Genomic DNA, 18,234 nt, shown 5'->3' with positions numbered 1-18,234 from the left:
TGAAGACAATTTTAACCAGCGATTGAATTTAATTAACCTCAGAAAATTGATTATCGAGACAATTATATTCCTTTAATTCTTTTATATATGTATAGAAAAAAAGAAAATAATTATATTTAGCAAGGGAGCAAAGAAGCCTTGTCGAAAGGGTGAAAATATTGCACGCCATAACGCTATGGCATTCCAAGTTTCCAACCATTACTTTTTTGCATGTGTATGGGAGTTCGAACAAACCACATGTCACGAGCTACATAAATATCTAAGATCGATATATATTACGAGTAGTATATTACATATACACATCTATAATATAGAGAGGGGTTATTTGAGAACTCTTAAAAAAAAGAACTCAAGAACTCATATACATTCTTGGATCAAAGAAAATGGATGGACAAGATTAAAAATAAAAAAACCACTCTCAACACCAGAGGGATATTCGTCAGCTCTTTTTTTCTTCTCTCTCTTACTTTAATATAATTCTATCTAATTCACTAAAACCCTTTTATCACACAAACTGTAAATTGTTAGACGAAAAGAAAAACATGAGTAGTCTTAGAATTTCATCCTCTTTCATTAGAAATGCGATTCGATATACTTTTGATGACTTTTTAAATTTCGTTTTTTCCCCATCATGTTCATCTTACACATGTGTAAGTTGTACTTACCGATGGACAAGTTGTACTTACCCCTAATACATCCCGCTCTAAGGTTTAGGGTTCGAAGGTCGAAAGTTGGCCGTAACCCTCGGATTCAAAGCCTAAACTCTATAGTGTAAACCCTCATCCTTTTTAGGTTTTTAGGGTTTAGATTTTCCAGGGTTTTTAGAATGTAGCGTCCCCCTCGGATTAGCAATTAAGCTTTAGGGTTTACGGTTTGAAGTTGTAGGGTTAGCCTGGCTACCCTACAACTTCAAACCCTAAACCCTAAAGCGTACCGTGTACCCGCTCTAGGATTTAGGGTTTGAAGGTCGAGGGTTAGCCGATAGTAGGAATGGCAATGGGTCGGGTTCGGGGCGGGTAGTGTCAAACCCGAACCCGATAAGGAGTATACGACCCAAACCCGACCCGATACCATCGGGTACCTTATCGGGGACCCCGTCAGGGGTAAAATAATGCCCCAAAACCCAAAACCCGACCCGATAAGAATAGTTATTTTTCAATAATAATTACCAAAATCTTGTTTAATTTGAGAAATGATATTACATGCTCTTGATGTTTTGAGAAATGGATATGCAAGTGTGGAATGTACATACAAATTAGTTGATATAAGTGTGAAACATTGTAATTACAAAGGTGAAATATAAATTTAAAACTAATCACTTATAAGTATACATATATAGTTATTGATATCGGGTCGGGTCGGGGTGGACATGCCCCACTCCCTGCCCCGAACGGGTTCGGGTATTCTCGTCGGGTATCTGGTTTCTCCGTCGGGTCGGGTTTTTTTTGCCATCCCTAGCTGATAGGCTAACCCTCGGGCTTCAAACCCTAAACCCTAGAGTGGGAACCCTCATCCGTTTTAGGTTTTTAGGGTTTAACATTTAAGGTTTAGATTTTTCAGGGTTTTTAGAAAGTAGCTTCCCCCTCAGATTAGAAATTAAGCTTTAGGATTTAGCATTTAGGGTTTTACAATGCGTCCTCATCATTTTTGAACTTTATAAGTAACTTATCTATGTGTAGGTTGTACTTACCCATGGGCAGGTTGTACTTACGCATGGACAAGTTATACAACTCACTACTTCCAGGTCTTTCCTACACATGTGTGGGTTGTACTTACACGTGTAGGAAGAACGTGATGGAAAAAAAACGAAATTTAAAAAGTCGTCAAAAGTATATATCGAATCGCATCTCTAATGAAAGAGGACGAAATTTCAAAACTACCCATGCTTTTTTTTCCGTCTAACGATGTATGGTTTGTGAGATAAAAGTTTTTTAATGATTTAGATATTTTTTGATTTAATAAGAGGAGAGAGAAAGAGAGTGCTAGACAACTTTTTTAATAATGATAAGCATGCCCTTCATAATCTTAATGAATGGAGGGTTGAGATTGGTTCTCGCGTTCCTTTTTTTTAGTGGTTCTCAAAATAACTCACCCCTATATTAGATAACGTTGTTTATTGTGTCGTGGTCGTTCAAATCATCGGTAAACATGGATTGTATATGTGTGTGATGTGCGAGCATGCCTTATAATAACTAACTCATGAAAAGAAATCAAATACACTTGTATCTGTTTTATATATAAGGATTATAAATATTCGTGACTAAAATACATTTTAATTTTGAGGTTCAGCTCCATTTCGATAATCCTCGCAAAATTTGAATTATTGAAAAGTAACTCGGAGGATAAAAATATGAAAATATATTGAAACATTAATTAGAATACATAAATTCAGTAACGTATGAAACAATAATGACAATCAAAATATGCTAACTAGTTTAACACATAGGCGTTATGTCCTATGTGTAATAAATATTTGTTAATGATAACTCTTACTCAATAATACATATAAGATCCCTGATAACTTGATAAATATATAGAACGCATACAAGTTTAAGCGTGAAGTTTAATCTGTAATAAAATAATCAAAATTGCTAATGGAGAAGACTTTTCTATGCTTTTCCTTATTTTGCATGTTATTTTCAAATGTCGTGATCAATGGTATCAATGCAACACCCCAAGAAGTATGCAATGCAATGGGTAATATAGTATCTTTAAAGTCTAATTTACATGCATTTTTGAGTTTTATGTATCTTAAGTCCATAATTTATTTATTTTTAATGTATTATATATGTTGAACCGTCGTATTACATTGATTGGTATACAGGTAATGACTTGTGTGCTTATGTTGTCGATTTTACACCAAACGCTTGCACAAAAGAACATTGTCCAGAAGATTGTTTGAATATCATCCCTCCCAATGCGATAATAGAGAACTCGGGGTGTCATGGCGCCATTTGTCTTTGTTGTGTTCGTGGAGTAAATTGTTAATGTTTTATGATTTTCGTCACTCACATGTATTATTTTAAAATGCAATAAGTATTGCAATAACCAAATATCAACTTGAATTATTAACTATTATCGATCAAATTGTAGTAATTCCTTGAGAAACTTGGAAAATATACATGAGTATACTTTATAAATCTTCTATCATTATTATTCTACTAAATACTAGAGATTCAGAAAATTTCTGATTAAAATTACCTCTAGCACGTCTAAATCGAAACTCACTTTATGTACACACACAAAAACTTATTTCTTGTGTTATGCATAAAAATCTTTTATAACATAACTACCTGGTTCTTTAGTTTCATACTAGATATTAAACCCGTATATAGTGTTCAACACTGGACACATGACTTACGATATTATTAATGTTAAATGCTGTGATAACAATTAATTACTAGTGAACATTATTGATACAAAAAGTTAATACATATAAAGTGAGAAAATTGTATATCTTTTTATTGAGATAGAGCATTGAATGAAGTTCATATTGGTTTGAAGTTAGGACTTTGTATTTTGTTTATAAGGTATTACTGAAAAATTTTTAATAGTTTTTTATGATTTAATATTTATCTTTAAGTTGAATTGTAATTATTGTAATATAATTATTTAATTCTAATTTAATATTTATACATATGGATATGAGTGTGGTCGACATTTATTGCTATAAAATTTTAATAGTTTTTTTAAAAATCTAATATGTATCTTTAGGTATAGAATTAGTCGTGTAAATATATTTATTTTTACAATAAAAGTCAAGAAAAATCAAAATTAAAAATTAAAAAAAATCGAGAGTTGTGATTGGTCAATAAGCAGTTTAATTAACTGATGAAAAATTAAAAAAATCTTTTCAAAATAATGGCTAAATATTGTAAAAAGTGTAAATTAAGTATTTAAGAATAAGAAGTTTAAATTATTTATGAAAAATAAAAAATGTAAATTAATAAGACTTTTTTTACAAATATTAATAATGATTATTAGGGTTATGATGACATAAGCGATAATCAAATTGTTGAAATTGTCAATAAGTCATTAGTTCAACTGTCTTTAGGCCCATGTCTAATACACGGGGCTTACGGCGTTATCAATATTAGATGTTATTTATTATAATTTAAAACATAATATAATATTTTGAGTAATAAAAAGTTGAGCTATATATCAACACTTTGAGTTTGTATTGAAATATTTTTTAAAAATATGCTCATCGAAGTTGTTTACTACTAAAATGTTAATATATTTACATCAATTTTTATTTATCTTTAATTAATTAATTTTATGTTTATATATTAGTTATTAGTTATTTAACATATTATTGTTGGATATATATTAGTTATAATTTAATTGGATATATATAAGTTATTATTTTGTTGGATAAATATTAACTATTATTCTATTTGATATATATTAGTTATTATTATTTATTTAATATATTAAAATTATTGGGTAAAAAATATAAATTTGTGATGGAAAACAAAAAAGTGTAAATTAAAGTCAAAATTGAAACAAAAGTCAATTTTAAAAAATCAAGAGTTGTGATTGGTCGATAATTAATTACATCAACTGTGCTTTAGTATAATAATAAAAGAATATTAGAAAAAAAACTTATCTAATCAAAATCTACATAAACAACAAAATCTGTATGAATACTTTACATAAATGTCTAAAATGAAAATTTGCCCTTGACGAGTTGACTCAGAGTAATAATTTTTTCTAAAATGAATATATGACATTGACTAAAACGTAAATCATTCTTAACATATACTTGACATTGAGCTTGTTCTAAATAAAAACATAACTTTGACTAAGTTCTAAGTTGTTACAGTATTAAACTGAATAATTCAATTTGACATATAATTTAAAGTGTTATTAATGCTTCGAGCTCGCATGGAAATAATGTTAGATAATTGAATTTTAATGTTTATTATAATTATGGTTATATGTTGGTTTATTTTTAAAAGTATAACTATTTTGAACTTAAAAATTTAGAGTTATAGGTGTGAGAACTGAGAAGCCACCAAGCCAACTTAAGCCTGCACTAAATATATAGTCGTAGTGTCGTACACAGTAACACAAACATAAAGTTGGGCTGTTGGGGCCATTTGAGCCCAATGGCCTATATAACTTAGCTAGGCGACCTGTGACAGGCCGATACAGGCCCCTGTCTGTGTTTGATCTTTGCGGTGTTGTCCAAAGGTTATTAGCTAAGGTTTATGATCATCATCTTTGTTTGGTAATGACATTAAATTTTTTTGTTTCGTAATGATAGAGAAAATGATCCTAATAGTCTATTTATACTTAGGCCTTACGGAGTGCATTTTTCGATTAAGTGTTTTTTTTTTTTGTTAGATCGTTATTGTTAGATTTTGGCCATTTAATATATAGTTTACAAATCTTTAAGCATGGCCTAATAAAAGAACTGGATGAGATTCATGAGATGTGCCCTTCCACATCATTAGTTGTGGGTTGAATCCTCATTTTGGGTCTTTTTAAATATCATGTTCTATTGTTCTTGATCATTTAATTATTCTTCTTTAGTTCTCTGTGTTCCTATTTTTCCCCGTTCCTTAATGTTTTTCCTTGCCAAGACCTTTTTAACGTTGCCTCATGAAAAAAGAAGATTTCTATTACCGCTCCTGTTTAGAAATATACGTTCACACATTCTCTAACACACATATCATATACCCCCAAATATAATGCATGCCGTATACGATTGGTATACCAATCTTCTTTAAATATATTAGTATCAATATTATTAGCAATGATGACAAATTAAAATTCTTGAATTTTTGGAAAACCATTTACTCGTACTAAATTATAAAAAGTAATCGAAAATGAACAAACTAAAGGCCAACCACCATGATTAATTGCAAGGAATCTACATTTGCTGCCAAAATAAAGTTTTTCTTATCCAAATTATTTGGCAGCATCGCTCCAAGTTGCTGTAGAAACAAATTTATTTCATATATAATATATTAATTCTAGAAGTAAATATACAAATAACTCATATAAAATCCTGTCGTCTAAATGTATAATAAGAACGTAGGCAATAAACTATTTAAAGCTGGCGCATTATTTAAAGATACGTCTCATATTCATATGAGGTTCTGCGACAAAGCAAGAAGATCAAAACATTATGGTAGTTCAAATTGTGGCTTCGGCGCTGTTATTAATAGTGGGTGTCTCTCTTTTTGTATTAATTCATGTATGTATAGTTGGGAGAACATTTGGAAGCATTAATAGACGTGTTTTGGTGCAACGAAGCGGTACCAACAATACCATGACGATAAGCAGAAGCGGGAGCATGTCACAAGAGGACATCAAGAAACTGCCATCTTATGATTTCAGTTTGGAAGAGCAGGAATCTTTGGAAATGGACACAAATGAGTGTGTTGTGTGCTTAGAGGTGTTTAAAACTGGGGAAAAATGCAAGATTTTGCCAAATTGTAATCATAGTTTTCACGGTGAGTGCATAGATTCATGGTTGATTCAGACCGGTGCTTGCCCAATTTGTAGAGCTTATGTAGCTATCGGAACAGTTGAGAGTAGTTTTTCAAGTGAAGTTGGTTTGGAGTTGAGATAGAGACTTAACGCCTCCGATTAAGAAGGTTCAATGTAAGTTTTTATTTCATGATTTCTAGGAAGAGTTTGGTTATCATGTAAAGTATAGGAGTCGCTCCAAGTATGTTGTTTAATATAAAGAGCTTATTCATGTCTAGTTTTCGTGAAAGTGTTGTGTAGTGAAACGTATATAAGATTAGTTCTAATATCGACTTCACTATCTTAATCAAATTTATCAATTCAGGATTGTAAGGTAACCAACTATCTAGGTAACTCCACACAATATCTAACTATCTTAGGGACATGGAGTAGGTAAATCATGTAAACCTCATACAAGAAACATATTTTTGCTGGACTTCAATCCACAACCTCGCCTTCATGATTCACACCGGACTGCTAAACACCACCACAAAGACATATTTTGAAAGTACTGTTTTATTACTAAAATCTTCCTGATTTAATGTTATCTGAAAAATCTTTACAGGATCGTTAAAGAATTTGTTTTGTTTCATACCTGGTTGATGCATCTCAAAAATTTGCAGGTCATTGACCTAGTGGCTAGTGGAGTCTGGGTGTAACAATAATCAATTCTAATCACACAAAAAGTGGCAATGCTTGTGCATCTCTGCCTAAATAACCAGAAACGATCAAACAAATTTATCAATTGTCACACTACTATTGCTTAGAAGTTTTGAACCACATTCAAGCACCCTTTGCAAACAAAATCAGAATATGACAACAAGGTTTCTATTACTCCCCAACTTGATGCATATGCAATCACATTCACAAAAACAGATAGAATCACAAATCCCTGATTTGGAAACAGTAACAACTATTCAAAGGGAAATGTGCATGAGATTTTGTACCAAACAAAAACAATCCATACTGAATATGCAAATGGAGATACCGAGATACATATATTTAGACCATTAGACAGGATTCACTCACTTTTTCTCAGTGTTGCTTTCAAGTTCCCTCCTCAGCTGCAACGAGAAGTCATCATTCACATCATCATCATCCCAATCATCTTCCCATTGTTGAATTACTTCCTTCCCGTCTTCCTTTGCAACCCACTCTGCAATTTTCATCATCGGCGCCATCAACAAATACACAGTACAACGTATCAAACACGATTTCACAAAGATGTTTTATGATCATCTATGTAATTTAAGGTACAAAGAACTGATATTCTGACAATACTACTGGACCAATGAACTTACCTTTATTACTATTTGGTCAAATAACAGAACATTTTTTGGTCATTTTTTGTTCTACCTTATTTTGAACGGTAAAACTATATGAAATTAAAACTAGCAATTAGCTCAAGAGACAAAGCAGAACAATAATCCTATAAACTAGCCTAAACAAAACATCCTAACAACCTGTCACCTACAAATAAGATTAAACCTAGTAAAAGTAGCGACAACCTAGATAAGCTAATAAACAGCATATTCATTTAAAATCGCAAGCAAATCACGACTCCATAAACGATACTATGGCGCATCCTGGTCTCTGAGCTCAAGCTACTCAGAGCAGTCAATTCGAGTGTCAGAAATTTCTTAGCTTGAAAAAATCATGATTTTGACTTAATTATTGCACTACCTAATCAAGTCTAGCTAATGAATCCACATTAATACTAATTTGGATTAATGTTAAATATTGAATACTAATCGAGTCAAGTTATACCCCCCTACTAACTAACTTACTTAGGTGAAACATTTCAAACTGTAAAAGAAAATAACATGATAAACACAAGAGATCAAATCTATATATATATATATATATATATAATAGTTTTTACTGAGCAATAACTTTACCGTGATCAATTTCAAATTCTTCAAATTCATCGTCATCTTCAAACAGATCAATTTTAGCTTCTTCTTCTCCTTCTTTCTTAGTAGTCGCTACTTTTGGTTCCTCTTCAGTTTTTGTCGCCATTCCTTTTTTTTCGCTTATAACAATTAATTTTTTAGAATCGTAACTGAATTTTGAGCCCTAAGTCAGAACCCTAGCTAGGATTGCGTTATATGCTTTTTATTTACATTTTAAGCCAACTGACTCACCAAACCTTCGTCTATTCAGAAGTTACTAAAAAAGCCCTTGATAAATATGAATTGTCTATAACAACCTTACGCTTTTTCTCATCTTTTAACTTTATACTTTTAAAATACCTAAATTACCTTTTCTTTTATTTACTAATTTACATATTTTCACATAATATAACTACAATAATAATACTCTTAATGAAATTAATTACTTTTACATCACCTCATTAAATCAATTATTTAAATTAATAAACACGTCGCTAGGTTACCAACACCGACACCACTCGTCGTTGCCGTCGCATTGTGCGGGTAACCTTCTCCTTATGTTCGTTATGTTTGAAGTGAACATCATTATTCCAGTTTTATAAACAAGTTTTTAGTCTTTTTTTTTTTAACAGAAACAAGTTTTAATTATTGGGTATAAATTTGTTTATAAAAAAGGACGATTTTGTTTCACGGATGATTGTGGTCAATATAAGCATGATTTTCTTTTTGGATAATTGTTGGCTACATTAATGTATGTATAATGGAAATATATACACGTGAATATAAAAGTGACATGAAGCCAAGTTGGCTCAAACGACGAGGAGTCCTCAACAAAAGAAACAATATTTCATTTGATCTGAATTCGGACTTGTAAATCAGTAGATGTTGTCAAGTGTGAGTCGGTTAAACTTTAATAAATTTTGAGAATGTGACTTATGCGTTAAAAAGAATTTTTAAGAATAAAATCATTTTTAGACTAGACTAGATGTGTTGATCAATCTGGTACATATAATGCAAATGTTTTCCAGCATAAGTCTAGTATATCACTAAAAAGTTGAATTTTTCCCTGTTTTGTGCTTATTTTATTTGAAACAACAGAACGATAACTATAATAACTTACATATTTTCATAACAATAATAATTGAAAATTTTGGAATATTTACATGTGATTAACATAGTTGCTGGGGTGCTGAGTTACTAGACGAGAAGGGACAGTAAGATCGTACTTCATTAGTAATAGTAATAATAATATATAAGTATGGATTAACTTCCTAATCCGTATATAATATTTATATCTACTACCTATCTTTGTTTCCATGCTTCTTTTAGAAAGTGAACACATTTCTTCAACAAAATCTTATCACTTCACTTCAATATAAGATTATGAACCAGAAACGAAGAGTGATTATTATTCTTACAGCATCCATCCAAATTCTCAAGTACTATATAACAAACATATATAGTACACATTCAGAAAGTTACAACCAAGCCGGATTTTTCAACGCTGTAACAACAGCCTTCACCTGTAAATAATTGTGAAGACTGTATATACCCTTCTCCCTTCCAATACCACTCATCTTGTACCCTCCAAATGGAATTGCAGCATCAAAAACATCAAAGCAATTCACCCAAACAGTCCCAGCCCTCAATGCCCGGGTCAATGTATTTGCTGTATCAATGTTTTTGGTGAACACACCAGCTGCAAGACCATATCGTGTTGCGTTTGCCCTTTTTATCACTTCATCAAGCTTACTGTCATAAGAAACAAAAACATTGATAACATGAGATTAAGAATTTGTTTTAGGTTCTGTAAACATAGTGTACAATGTTACAAAGATGACTTTACTTGAATTTCAGGACGGTTTGAACCGGGCCAAAGATCTCATCTTGAGCTATCAGCATATCATCCTGTTTATATGTAATGGTCGCTAATTTCAAAAAATTAAAACTAGGTGAATGAATAAACCAGACTTTTTTGTTAAAGCATCATACCTTGACATTAGAGAAAACAGTTGGTTGGATGTAGTAACCTTTAGAGCCGTATCTTTCGCCACCACATTCAAGGGTAGCATTGCTTTCGACTCCTGATCTTATGTAACGTAGAATCTTCTCAAATTGTTCAGAGTCTATCTGTATATTTTTATACGGTGCTTTTAGCAAGGATAGATAGAAACAAAACTATTGAATTGAAAACATTCTACCTATAATGAGTTAAATAGGTTAGGCTAAAAGAGCTAAAATTCAACTAAAACAAAACGGGGTGCAATAGGTTGTAGGTTGAAAGTCTTCCAAATGTATTCAAATGCATAACCTTCAAAACAAATAATTGTAATAACTTTTTCTCATAATCTTAATTAACAGCTCCACTATCTATATAACTATGAAAGCCAAACCGGTAATAAAACTTAACCGTTATGATAGATTATCCAGCACACACATTTTGCCACCCCACAGATGTAAATTTATATACCTGAGGGCCTTGTTCAATGCCCTTCTGGAAAGGATCACCAACACTGCGTTTTTGAGCACGTGCTTTTGCTTTCTCCAAAAACTCATCATGTACACTCTCATGAACGAATGTACGAGAACCCGCACAACAACATTGACCCTGTATAGAGTTTAGCCCAGTACTACGAGTTAACTCTTGTTTAACATATTTTTGTGGAAAAAACCTGGAACCTATAAATTACTTACTTGATTAAAGAAGAGAGCGAAGTGTGCTAGCTCAACAGCCTGATCAATGTCAGCATCCTCACACACGATAAAAGGCGATTTACCCCCAAGCTCTAAAGTCACTGGCTTAAGATTGCTTTTTGCAGCCAATTCTTGTATAATTTTACCAGTCTCAGTTGACCCTGTGAAAGCAATCTGCAAATCCAAGCATTCAATCATAAACTTAATCTTTATGAGTATATGTGGAGAAACGGGGAGGTGAGGTAATGGATAAAAACAGGTTGGTGTCAAAACTGTTCGAGTCAGGTTATAATTGACCCGAAGGACTTCTTCCCTAAAGCATTTAGTTTTGTTTACAAATTATGTGTCAAATACGACGTGAAATATAACTTTTTCCTATAACAATAGGAAACAATGATTTAGTAGGTTTATGCATTACGAATGAACTTATTTGACCAGATAGAATGGAGCCCAAAGCTACCTGTTTATATTAATAAATGGGCTGAAATTGCCGCCTTCATTAAAGAACCAGATATAAGAATTTACGTATTAACTACTTACCTTATCAACATCCATATGGCTAGCAAGAGCTGCACCAGCAGTCGGACCATAGCCTGAAACAATATTAAGGACGCCAGGAGGAAGACCAGCCTACCCCACAAAACATGTACGTAAACAAGGTCATTAATCTATATGCTAACCAAAACAAAAGAAACTATTTTAACCAATATCATCATTATCAAAAGTTTATGTAACCTCATGAAGCAACTTTGCAGCATAAAGAGCGGTCAATGGAGTTTGTTCAGCTGTTTTTAGAACAATTGTGTTGCCACAAGCAAGGGCAGGTCCGACTTTCCAAGCAAACATAAGAAGAGGAAAATTCCATGGGATAATCTGACCCGCAACCCCGATTGGCTCATGCAAAGTCTGCACATGGTAAGGTCCATCTGCTGGAACTGTCATACCATGGATCTTATCCGCCCAACCTGCAAATTTCATGAACATGATAAGCATATTATGCTTAACAGTGAACAGTTAAAAGAATTCGCCAAATGCATTGATAGGATTCCATTATCACTTACCAGCATAATAGCGAAATAAACGTGCAAACATTGGTACTTCGCCTTGGGCTGCCTGTTCATAAGGCTTCCCGTTATTCCATGTCTCAAGAGCTGCTAAAGAATCATTGTGTTTTTCCACCAAATCAGCAAATCTTAGTAATACACACGATCTTTCCTGCAAGGATGAAAGGAAAGAAAGGTTACATAAGATGAAAAATGTTAAAATCCTAAGTCACGGAATGTACAAACAAATGGTACGAAATTAAAAAAATTACATAAGCAGTCATTTTAGGCCAGGGGCCTTCATCAAAAGCCTTGCGAGCAGCTGCAACTGCACGATTGATATCTTCTGCATCGCCTTCAGCTACATTGGCTATGACTTCCCCGGTACGGGGATCATAGGCTGGAAATGTCTTTCCTGATATCAGTCATAAAATATTCCAACTTTTCGTCAACATTAGATGAAAAACTAATGAATCAAATATAACCCGAAGTCAGCAAACAAAACATAAACATTACCAGAAGCTGCATCAACAAATTTCCCATTAATGAGAAGTTGAGTGTCATTAATCTTAACAGGTGGAGTTATTGGTTCTTCAAGTACTGCAGCAGTACTATATCTTGATACTTTACTTCCCAAATTAGATCTGTTTCCTGAAATAAAAACAAAATAAAAGTGAAAACCTTTTCTCACACAATGATTCACAGTATAAGCCACCTTGAAGGTGACCTAATGGTTAACATCATGAAATCTTTACAATGATCTCCGGTTCGAATCCCTCTAGGTCAGAGGTGTCTCAACAGTACTATGGAACTAGACGGTCGCTTTAGGCCCCCAAATTTTTGAGGCCTCAATATTTTGTATATTCGACTTAATGTTTGGATTTTGGACTAACTAAGATATATAATTTGCATTATAGTAACGCCCTTATTGGTTTTGGTATCAACATCCATATCTTTTTTATTTATAATAAAAATCGAGTTATTTTTTTTTTGCTTTTCTCTTTTACTCTAATTTATATGGTAATGAACTAGGCCTCAAAAATTGATACCGTTTGAGGCCTCAAAAAACCTTAAGCCGCCACTGCTCTAGGTACAATCTTAAGGGTGGGCAGGGAAGTGGAAACAACCACGGGATACCCGGTTAAGCCGCGTACATCTAAGTCAGAAAAGACTCGCACGTCCCGGATAACCCGAATAGGAAAACGCCAATTCATTTACACTGGTTCACAGTACAATGATTTATTAATTTAACAGACAATACGAAGATACAATATTCACTTCAATCATATAGTACTTATTATGCTAGACCAGACAATCCCACCAAACTCATCTTAAATTCTACAAAAAGAAGTTACTATCTCCAAAGCATAAATTCTGTCAGTAGTACTATTCAGAATCCCACCAAACCCATCTTAAATTCTTAATAAGTTCCACATAAAAGTTATCTCAATGTATTTTGCCTTTTCACTATCCACATATTTACAATTTATTCAAATTGGGACTCACAAACCATTGATTTATTATATATAATTCTCGAATATAACGAACACTGCTGGGCCAAAAGAACTTTGATAAATTCTCAACTACTATTTACATCAAACCCAATATAACAACATCAAATCACAAAGGTAAATAGTAACACAAATAGAGCATCAAGTTTACACCTTTTTCAAAACCCAACAAAATAAAAACAGAACCCTTTTGTATAACCAAAATCTTTCCAATCTTTATATCACTTTTTCTATAGCTAATAATCAGAAAAGATGATCAAGATATAAACTTCATTACAAAAAAGTTACCAACTTAGAAAGGATGGTAAAAAGAAACAGCCCAGATGATATTATGAATAAACAAACAGTGTTTTTTTTTTTTTTACATAGTAAAAGTCTGACCTTGAGAAAGGATTGAAGATGAAAAGGGACGTGAAGAAAGGGACCGGGAGATGAGGCCGGAGATTCTTCGAGCTGCTGCCATATTTGTCGATAACTGGACCAGCTGTGTATTCTTGGACTTGTATGTGTGTATGTGTATTTTGTGTATGTATTATACAAGTGTGTTGTAAGAAGAAAGCACACTAAGCAAGAGAAGAAGTAGTAACACGTGATCATGTGGCATTGGTTGTGACTATTTCATATATTTTATATGCACAAGAATGGTTGAAAACGTTATCCTGGCCTGGCCACCTTTTTTTTTTCTTTCGTGTTAGGTGTGTCACACACTCACACTCGAACTATGATTAGTCCACTCATTGGGATTTGGTATATATATATATATATTTTAATTGAAAATGGATACGATCTTTAATATACTAAGGTATATATATTATTTCAATATCCTTGAAAATTATAATTCTGGTCATTATTTTATACAGTAGCTAGTATGCCTTATTTTATTGAATAATGTGAAGAGAGTCTGAGAGTGATGCAAAATCTTTTAGAAAAATAATACTCCGTAAAATTCAAATCGACTAACCACGACAAACAAGAATCATATATATGTTTTGCATGATGTGAAATAATATTTGATTTAGATCAAAATTAAAATGCTTGATTATTCAATTCAAAGTTTTCAACAAACACGTAACGTTGGGGTTATAAGTCATGATATATCCGGTTTTATTGACCGGAATTCGCCTTTGAATGATGATAAATAATTAAATAGTGATGGTGTAAGAGTAATGGTAAGTGATACTGTAATATTTTGCTTAGATTATTGATTTGTAGCTTAAAGTTTTGTTTTTTTTTATATTATGTTTGGTGTAAACATGGTTACTTTACTTTATAAATAAATATTATTATAGTTGAAAATTTAGAAAAATTAAATAAATATGCAAAAGTATCCATATTATTCTTTTTATTATTTTTACATGATACGTATATCTCTTTTCTTCTCAAATATGCATACTACGTTTTACATCAATATTATTGATCTACACCACTAATTGTTTGGTCGCTACCGTCATCACCACAACAATTGTTGTCACCATCACCATCATATATATCGTCACTATATTGCGCAAATATCCTTAGTAGCTAATAATAATTAAAATTAGTTACATGATCGATTATAACCCTTTATCTTTTATCACTTAATATTTGAAATTGCGACGACTTTATTTTTTGAATAGTAAAATTGTAACGAGTTAAGTGGATCAAGATTCAAGGCAATCAATACATGGCCCGTAAGAAGCATTATCTCATTTTCATGTCATTCTCATATAAGGCTAGATGTCAAAATTTCCACCAATTATATCCTTGTTTCTTTCAGATAATAGTTGATTAATCTTGGTGGTTGGGCTTGCTTTATCTTTTGGGTTTGCTAAATACAACCTTTAGGGTTGTGTTTAAGGTGCATAAATTGTTTGTATATTTATCATGAAAATCAGGGGGCGAATTTTTAATATGGAAAGTACAAGTTTTTTTATGTACGTTAAATACCGCCCTTAGGGCTGTATTTAGCATTTCCCTTATTTTTTTTTTAGCTAGATATGTAACATTGAGAGTAAAATGTCAACACATGCATCTAATAAAACCTCTAATAACAGCCTTTTGATGCATAATTTTTTTAGTATAAGATGGCATGTATATTAAATTGCCTTATATTTCCAATTATATTCCAACAACTTGTCTAGTTTGATTTGGCCGAAAAGACTTCCTAACTTGCTAAAAAGATCATTTTGATGAAGTGGTGGCCAAACTGTATACCGTACAAATACGAGGCTACAATTGATTTTCGATGTCAAAATGATTGCGACATGCTACCATTTATTTATGTACAAATTAAGCCATGCAATATTATTCAAACTGTCGTTTGAAATCATGAACGATTGGAATGTCTTTTATGAGAACTTAAGTTATAAAGCATACTAGTCTAGTAGAAAAGTTACAATTCGTCACATAGCGTATAGCTTGTTTGTGATGAAACTTTTCTTTTCGAATGACATGTTTCAAATCGTATTCCAGCTCATAATACAATAATGAGTGTCATTCAGGATAGACTTTAGTCTTAACCTGCGATACAGCAAATTAAATGACATCTCCAAAGAAAAACCCCACATGTCATCCGCAAGGGGTGGAACCCGGCCATGACTTGCAAAAAAAAAACCCAAATGCATATGCCAACCATGCTGACTTCATTTGCTAAGTTGTGGTTTCTTCGTTTTGGAATGACGTGTATTAAATCAACTTCAACTCGCCATACAAATGTAAGTGTCACTTGGGGTATACACACATCTTAACCGAGTCTAGTAGTCTACCGTATGGCATAATGACTCTTTACAAGGAAAAATCGCACAATAATGTCACCCCTAAGTATCAAACATATGATCTATGGGTAAAACCTTATATACATTTTCCAGAATGCCATTTCATTTGGCTTCATGTACTAAATTGTAATCAGACTTGATAATTAAAATGCGTACAGATTTACAATAAACTGATAAAGCAACTACGCATTGATTGCCAACCCATATAACTATATAAGGCGGGTCTATTGATGTGATGATCGCAATTCGCAGCCAATGAGCTATATCATGCGTGTACATGCATCTCAAATTATAAAGTGCTTAACAAATCTGCGTAAAGTCGTAAACCATCTAATATTGATTCCATGTAGTTGTGCAATCAATATCAATAGGATTGGCGATAACTATTTCTGGCAAAAGATAGGCTGCAAAGTCGATTAAATTAAAATCCTCATTGTCCTTTAGGTTAACATGAATGAATACTTGTCCTTAGGATTTAGCGCAACTGAACATTTAATGTTTTTTATGTCTTTCAGCCAAATGTTAGTCACGGGTTCGAAACCTTTGAAATGTATATTCGGAAGTTTTTGCCAATGAGGTGGGGCATGGGGGTTTTCTCTAGCATTTAGCTGGTTTACTCTAGAACGGTAGTGAGACTTTCACCGTCAGTCATGCCCTCGGATTGACTATGCTGGTGACGTAGTCGATCTCTACCGAACGATGAAAAAGCAATGTCGCTAAATCTAATCACCACTGTTGTTAAAAAAAAAACATGAATTAATACTTAGATCTCATAAGCAAAATTTTCACTTTGTGATATTTCTAGATTGTTTGGGTTGACAAAATACAATAATTAGAACAAAATCATGAATGTTTTAAATGAAAGAACAAGATATAAATCATTATTAATTATTTAAACAATTCCTTAATTTCTTTTTTTTTATATATATTTTTTTATTTGTGTGAATTATTCGAAAATATTTTTTTTATTTCTTTTATAATATTAGATGTTTTGATCTAACTAGCTTATTACATGCGCAATACGCAGAATTTGTACTTGTTTTTACATTAAAAAACTTTTAATATATGAAAATGATTAACATCTAAATAAATATTTACGAACTTTTGAACCACAGTAATGATATGATGTTCTTTGTCATTGAAAAATGTTAACAAATAATGTTGTCAGCCATAAAACTAAAAAATATGCATGGAACACGTATATTCCAATAAGTGTGTACAAAAAGGATAAATGCACACAAACTAATATTTACGAACTTTTGAATCACAATAATAATATGATGTTCTTTAGTTAATGATGATGTCACCATGATCTAATGATGGAAATAAAAAATGGAATTCAATCAATGGTCATTATTTTTTTAAATTTAGAATTAAGAATTTTGTTTTAATATATATTAAAAATGCCATATCAATTTTAGGCAACAAATTCCAGTTTTCAACAAAATAAAAGGGTCAATGTTTGACCGAATTGAAAAGGAAAAAAACCAACAAAAGCCCTGCCATTGGTTGAGTATCTGGTGAATATCTGCTAAAATATGGTATTGTATATTTGTACTCGTATTACGTTTTTGGTAAGTAAATATGGCCAGCTTTTCTCATGTGGTGTATGACAAAGTTTCGTGGATGGTGGATTAGTGTATTAATAAGTTTAGATAAAGTAATTGGTCGTATCTTTTGATGCAACAATTAGGTTTTTTTTAATGAATTGGTTAACCTTTTCCATCAAATTCAATTGCACCAATGGAGTATTTGGAGAGCTAGAAACAACTTGGTGCATAGTAACGTTTACATCTCCCCTGAATTACTATTTGAAGAGATACGAACTTTGGCGTTCTTGTGGATTAGAACAAGAGCAAAC

General features: G+C 32.3%; 3 protein-coding genes across 3 annotated transcripts; 1 reads left to right on the top strand and 2 right to left on the bottom strand.

Annotated features, from left to right (window-relative positions):
• The first annotated feature begins 6,280 nt into the window (after window positions 1-6,280).
• On the top strand, window positions 6,281-6,583 carry LOC122588292 (RING-H2 finger protein ATL56-like). Its single transcript, XM_043760407.1, has one exon. It carries the CDS (start codon window positions 6,281-6,283, stop codon window positions 6,581-6,583), a length of 303 nt encoding a protein of 100 aa, XP_043616342.1.
• A 709-nt stretch (window positions 6,584-7,292) lies between these two features.
• On the bottom strand, window positions 7,293-8,582 carry LOC122588999 (protein DELETION OF SUV3 SUPPRESSOR 1(I)-like). Its single transcript, XM_043761228.1, has 2 exons — window positions 8,379-8,582; window positions 7,293-7,636 (listed from the first exon to the last, which is right to left on the bottom strand). The coding sequence occupies exons 1-2, from the start codon at window positions 8,497-8,499 to the stop codon at window positions 7,506-7,508; spliced, it is 252 nt and encodes an 83-aa protein (XP_043617163.1). The 5' UTR covers window positions 8,500-8,582; the 3' UTR covers window positions 7,293-7,505.
• Window positions 8,583-9,717: 1,135 nt separating this feature from the next.
• Window positions 9,718-14,231, bottom strand: LOC122586897 (benzaldehyde dehydrogenase, mitochondrial-like). Its single transcript, XM_043758918.1, has 11 exons — window positions 14,002-14,231; window positions 12,626-12,760; window positions 12,382-12,524; window positions 12,128-12,281; window positions 11,802-12,031; window positions 11,607-11,696; window positions 11,067-11,240; window positions 10,843-10,980; window positions 10,365-10,502; window positions 10,219-10,280; window positions 9,718-10,124 (listed from the first exon to the last, which is right to left on the bottom strand). Exons 1-11 carry the CDS (start codon window positions 14,081-14,083, stop codon window positions 9,851-9,853), a joined length of 1,620 nt encoding a protein of 539 aa, XP_043614853.1. The 5' UTR covers window positions 14,084-14,231; the 3' UTR covers window positions 9,718-9,850.
• Between the last annotated feature and the right edge of the window lie 4,003 nt (window positions 14,232-18,234).

The sequence above is a fragment of the Erigeron canadensis genome, chromosome 2 (assembly GCF_010389155.1).
Source record: "Erigeron canadensis isolate Cc75 chromosome 2, C_canadensis_v1, whole genome shotgun sequence".
NCBI classification, from domain to species: domain Eukaryota; kingdom Viridiplantae; phylum Streptophyta; class Magnoliopsida; order Asterales; family Asteraceae; genus Erigeron; species Erigeron canadensis.
This window is presented reverse-complemented; position numbering and strand designations above follow the sequence as displayed.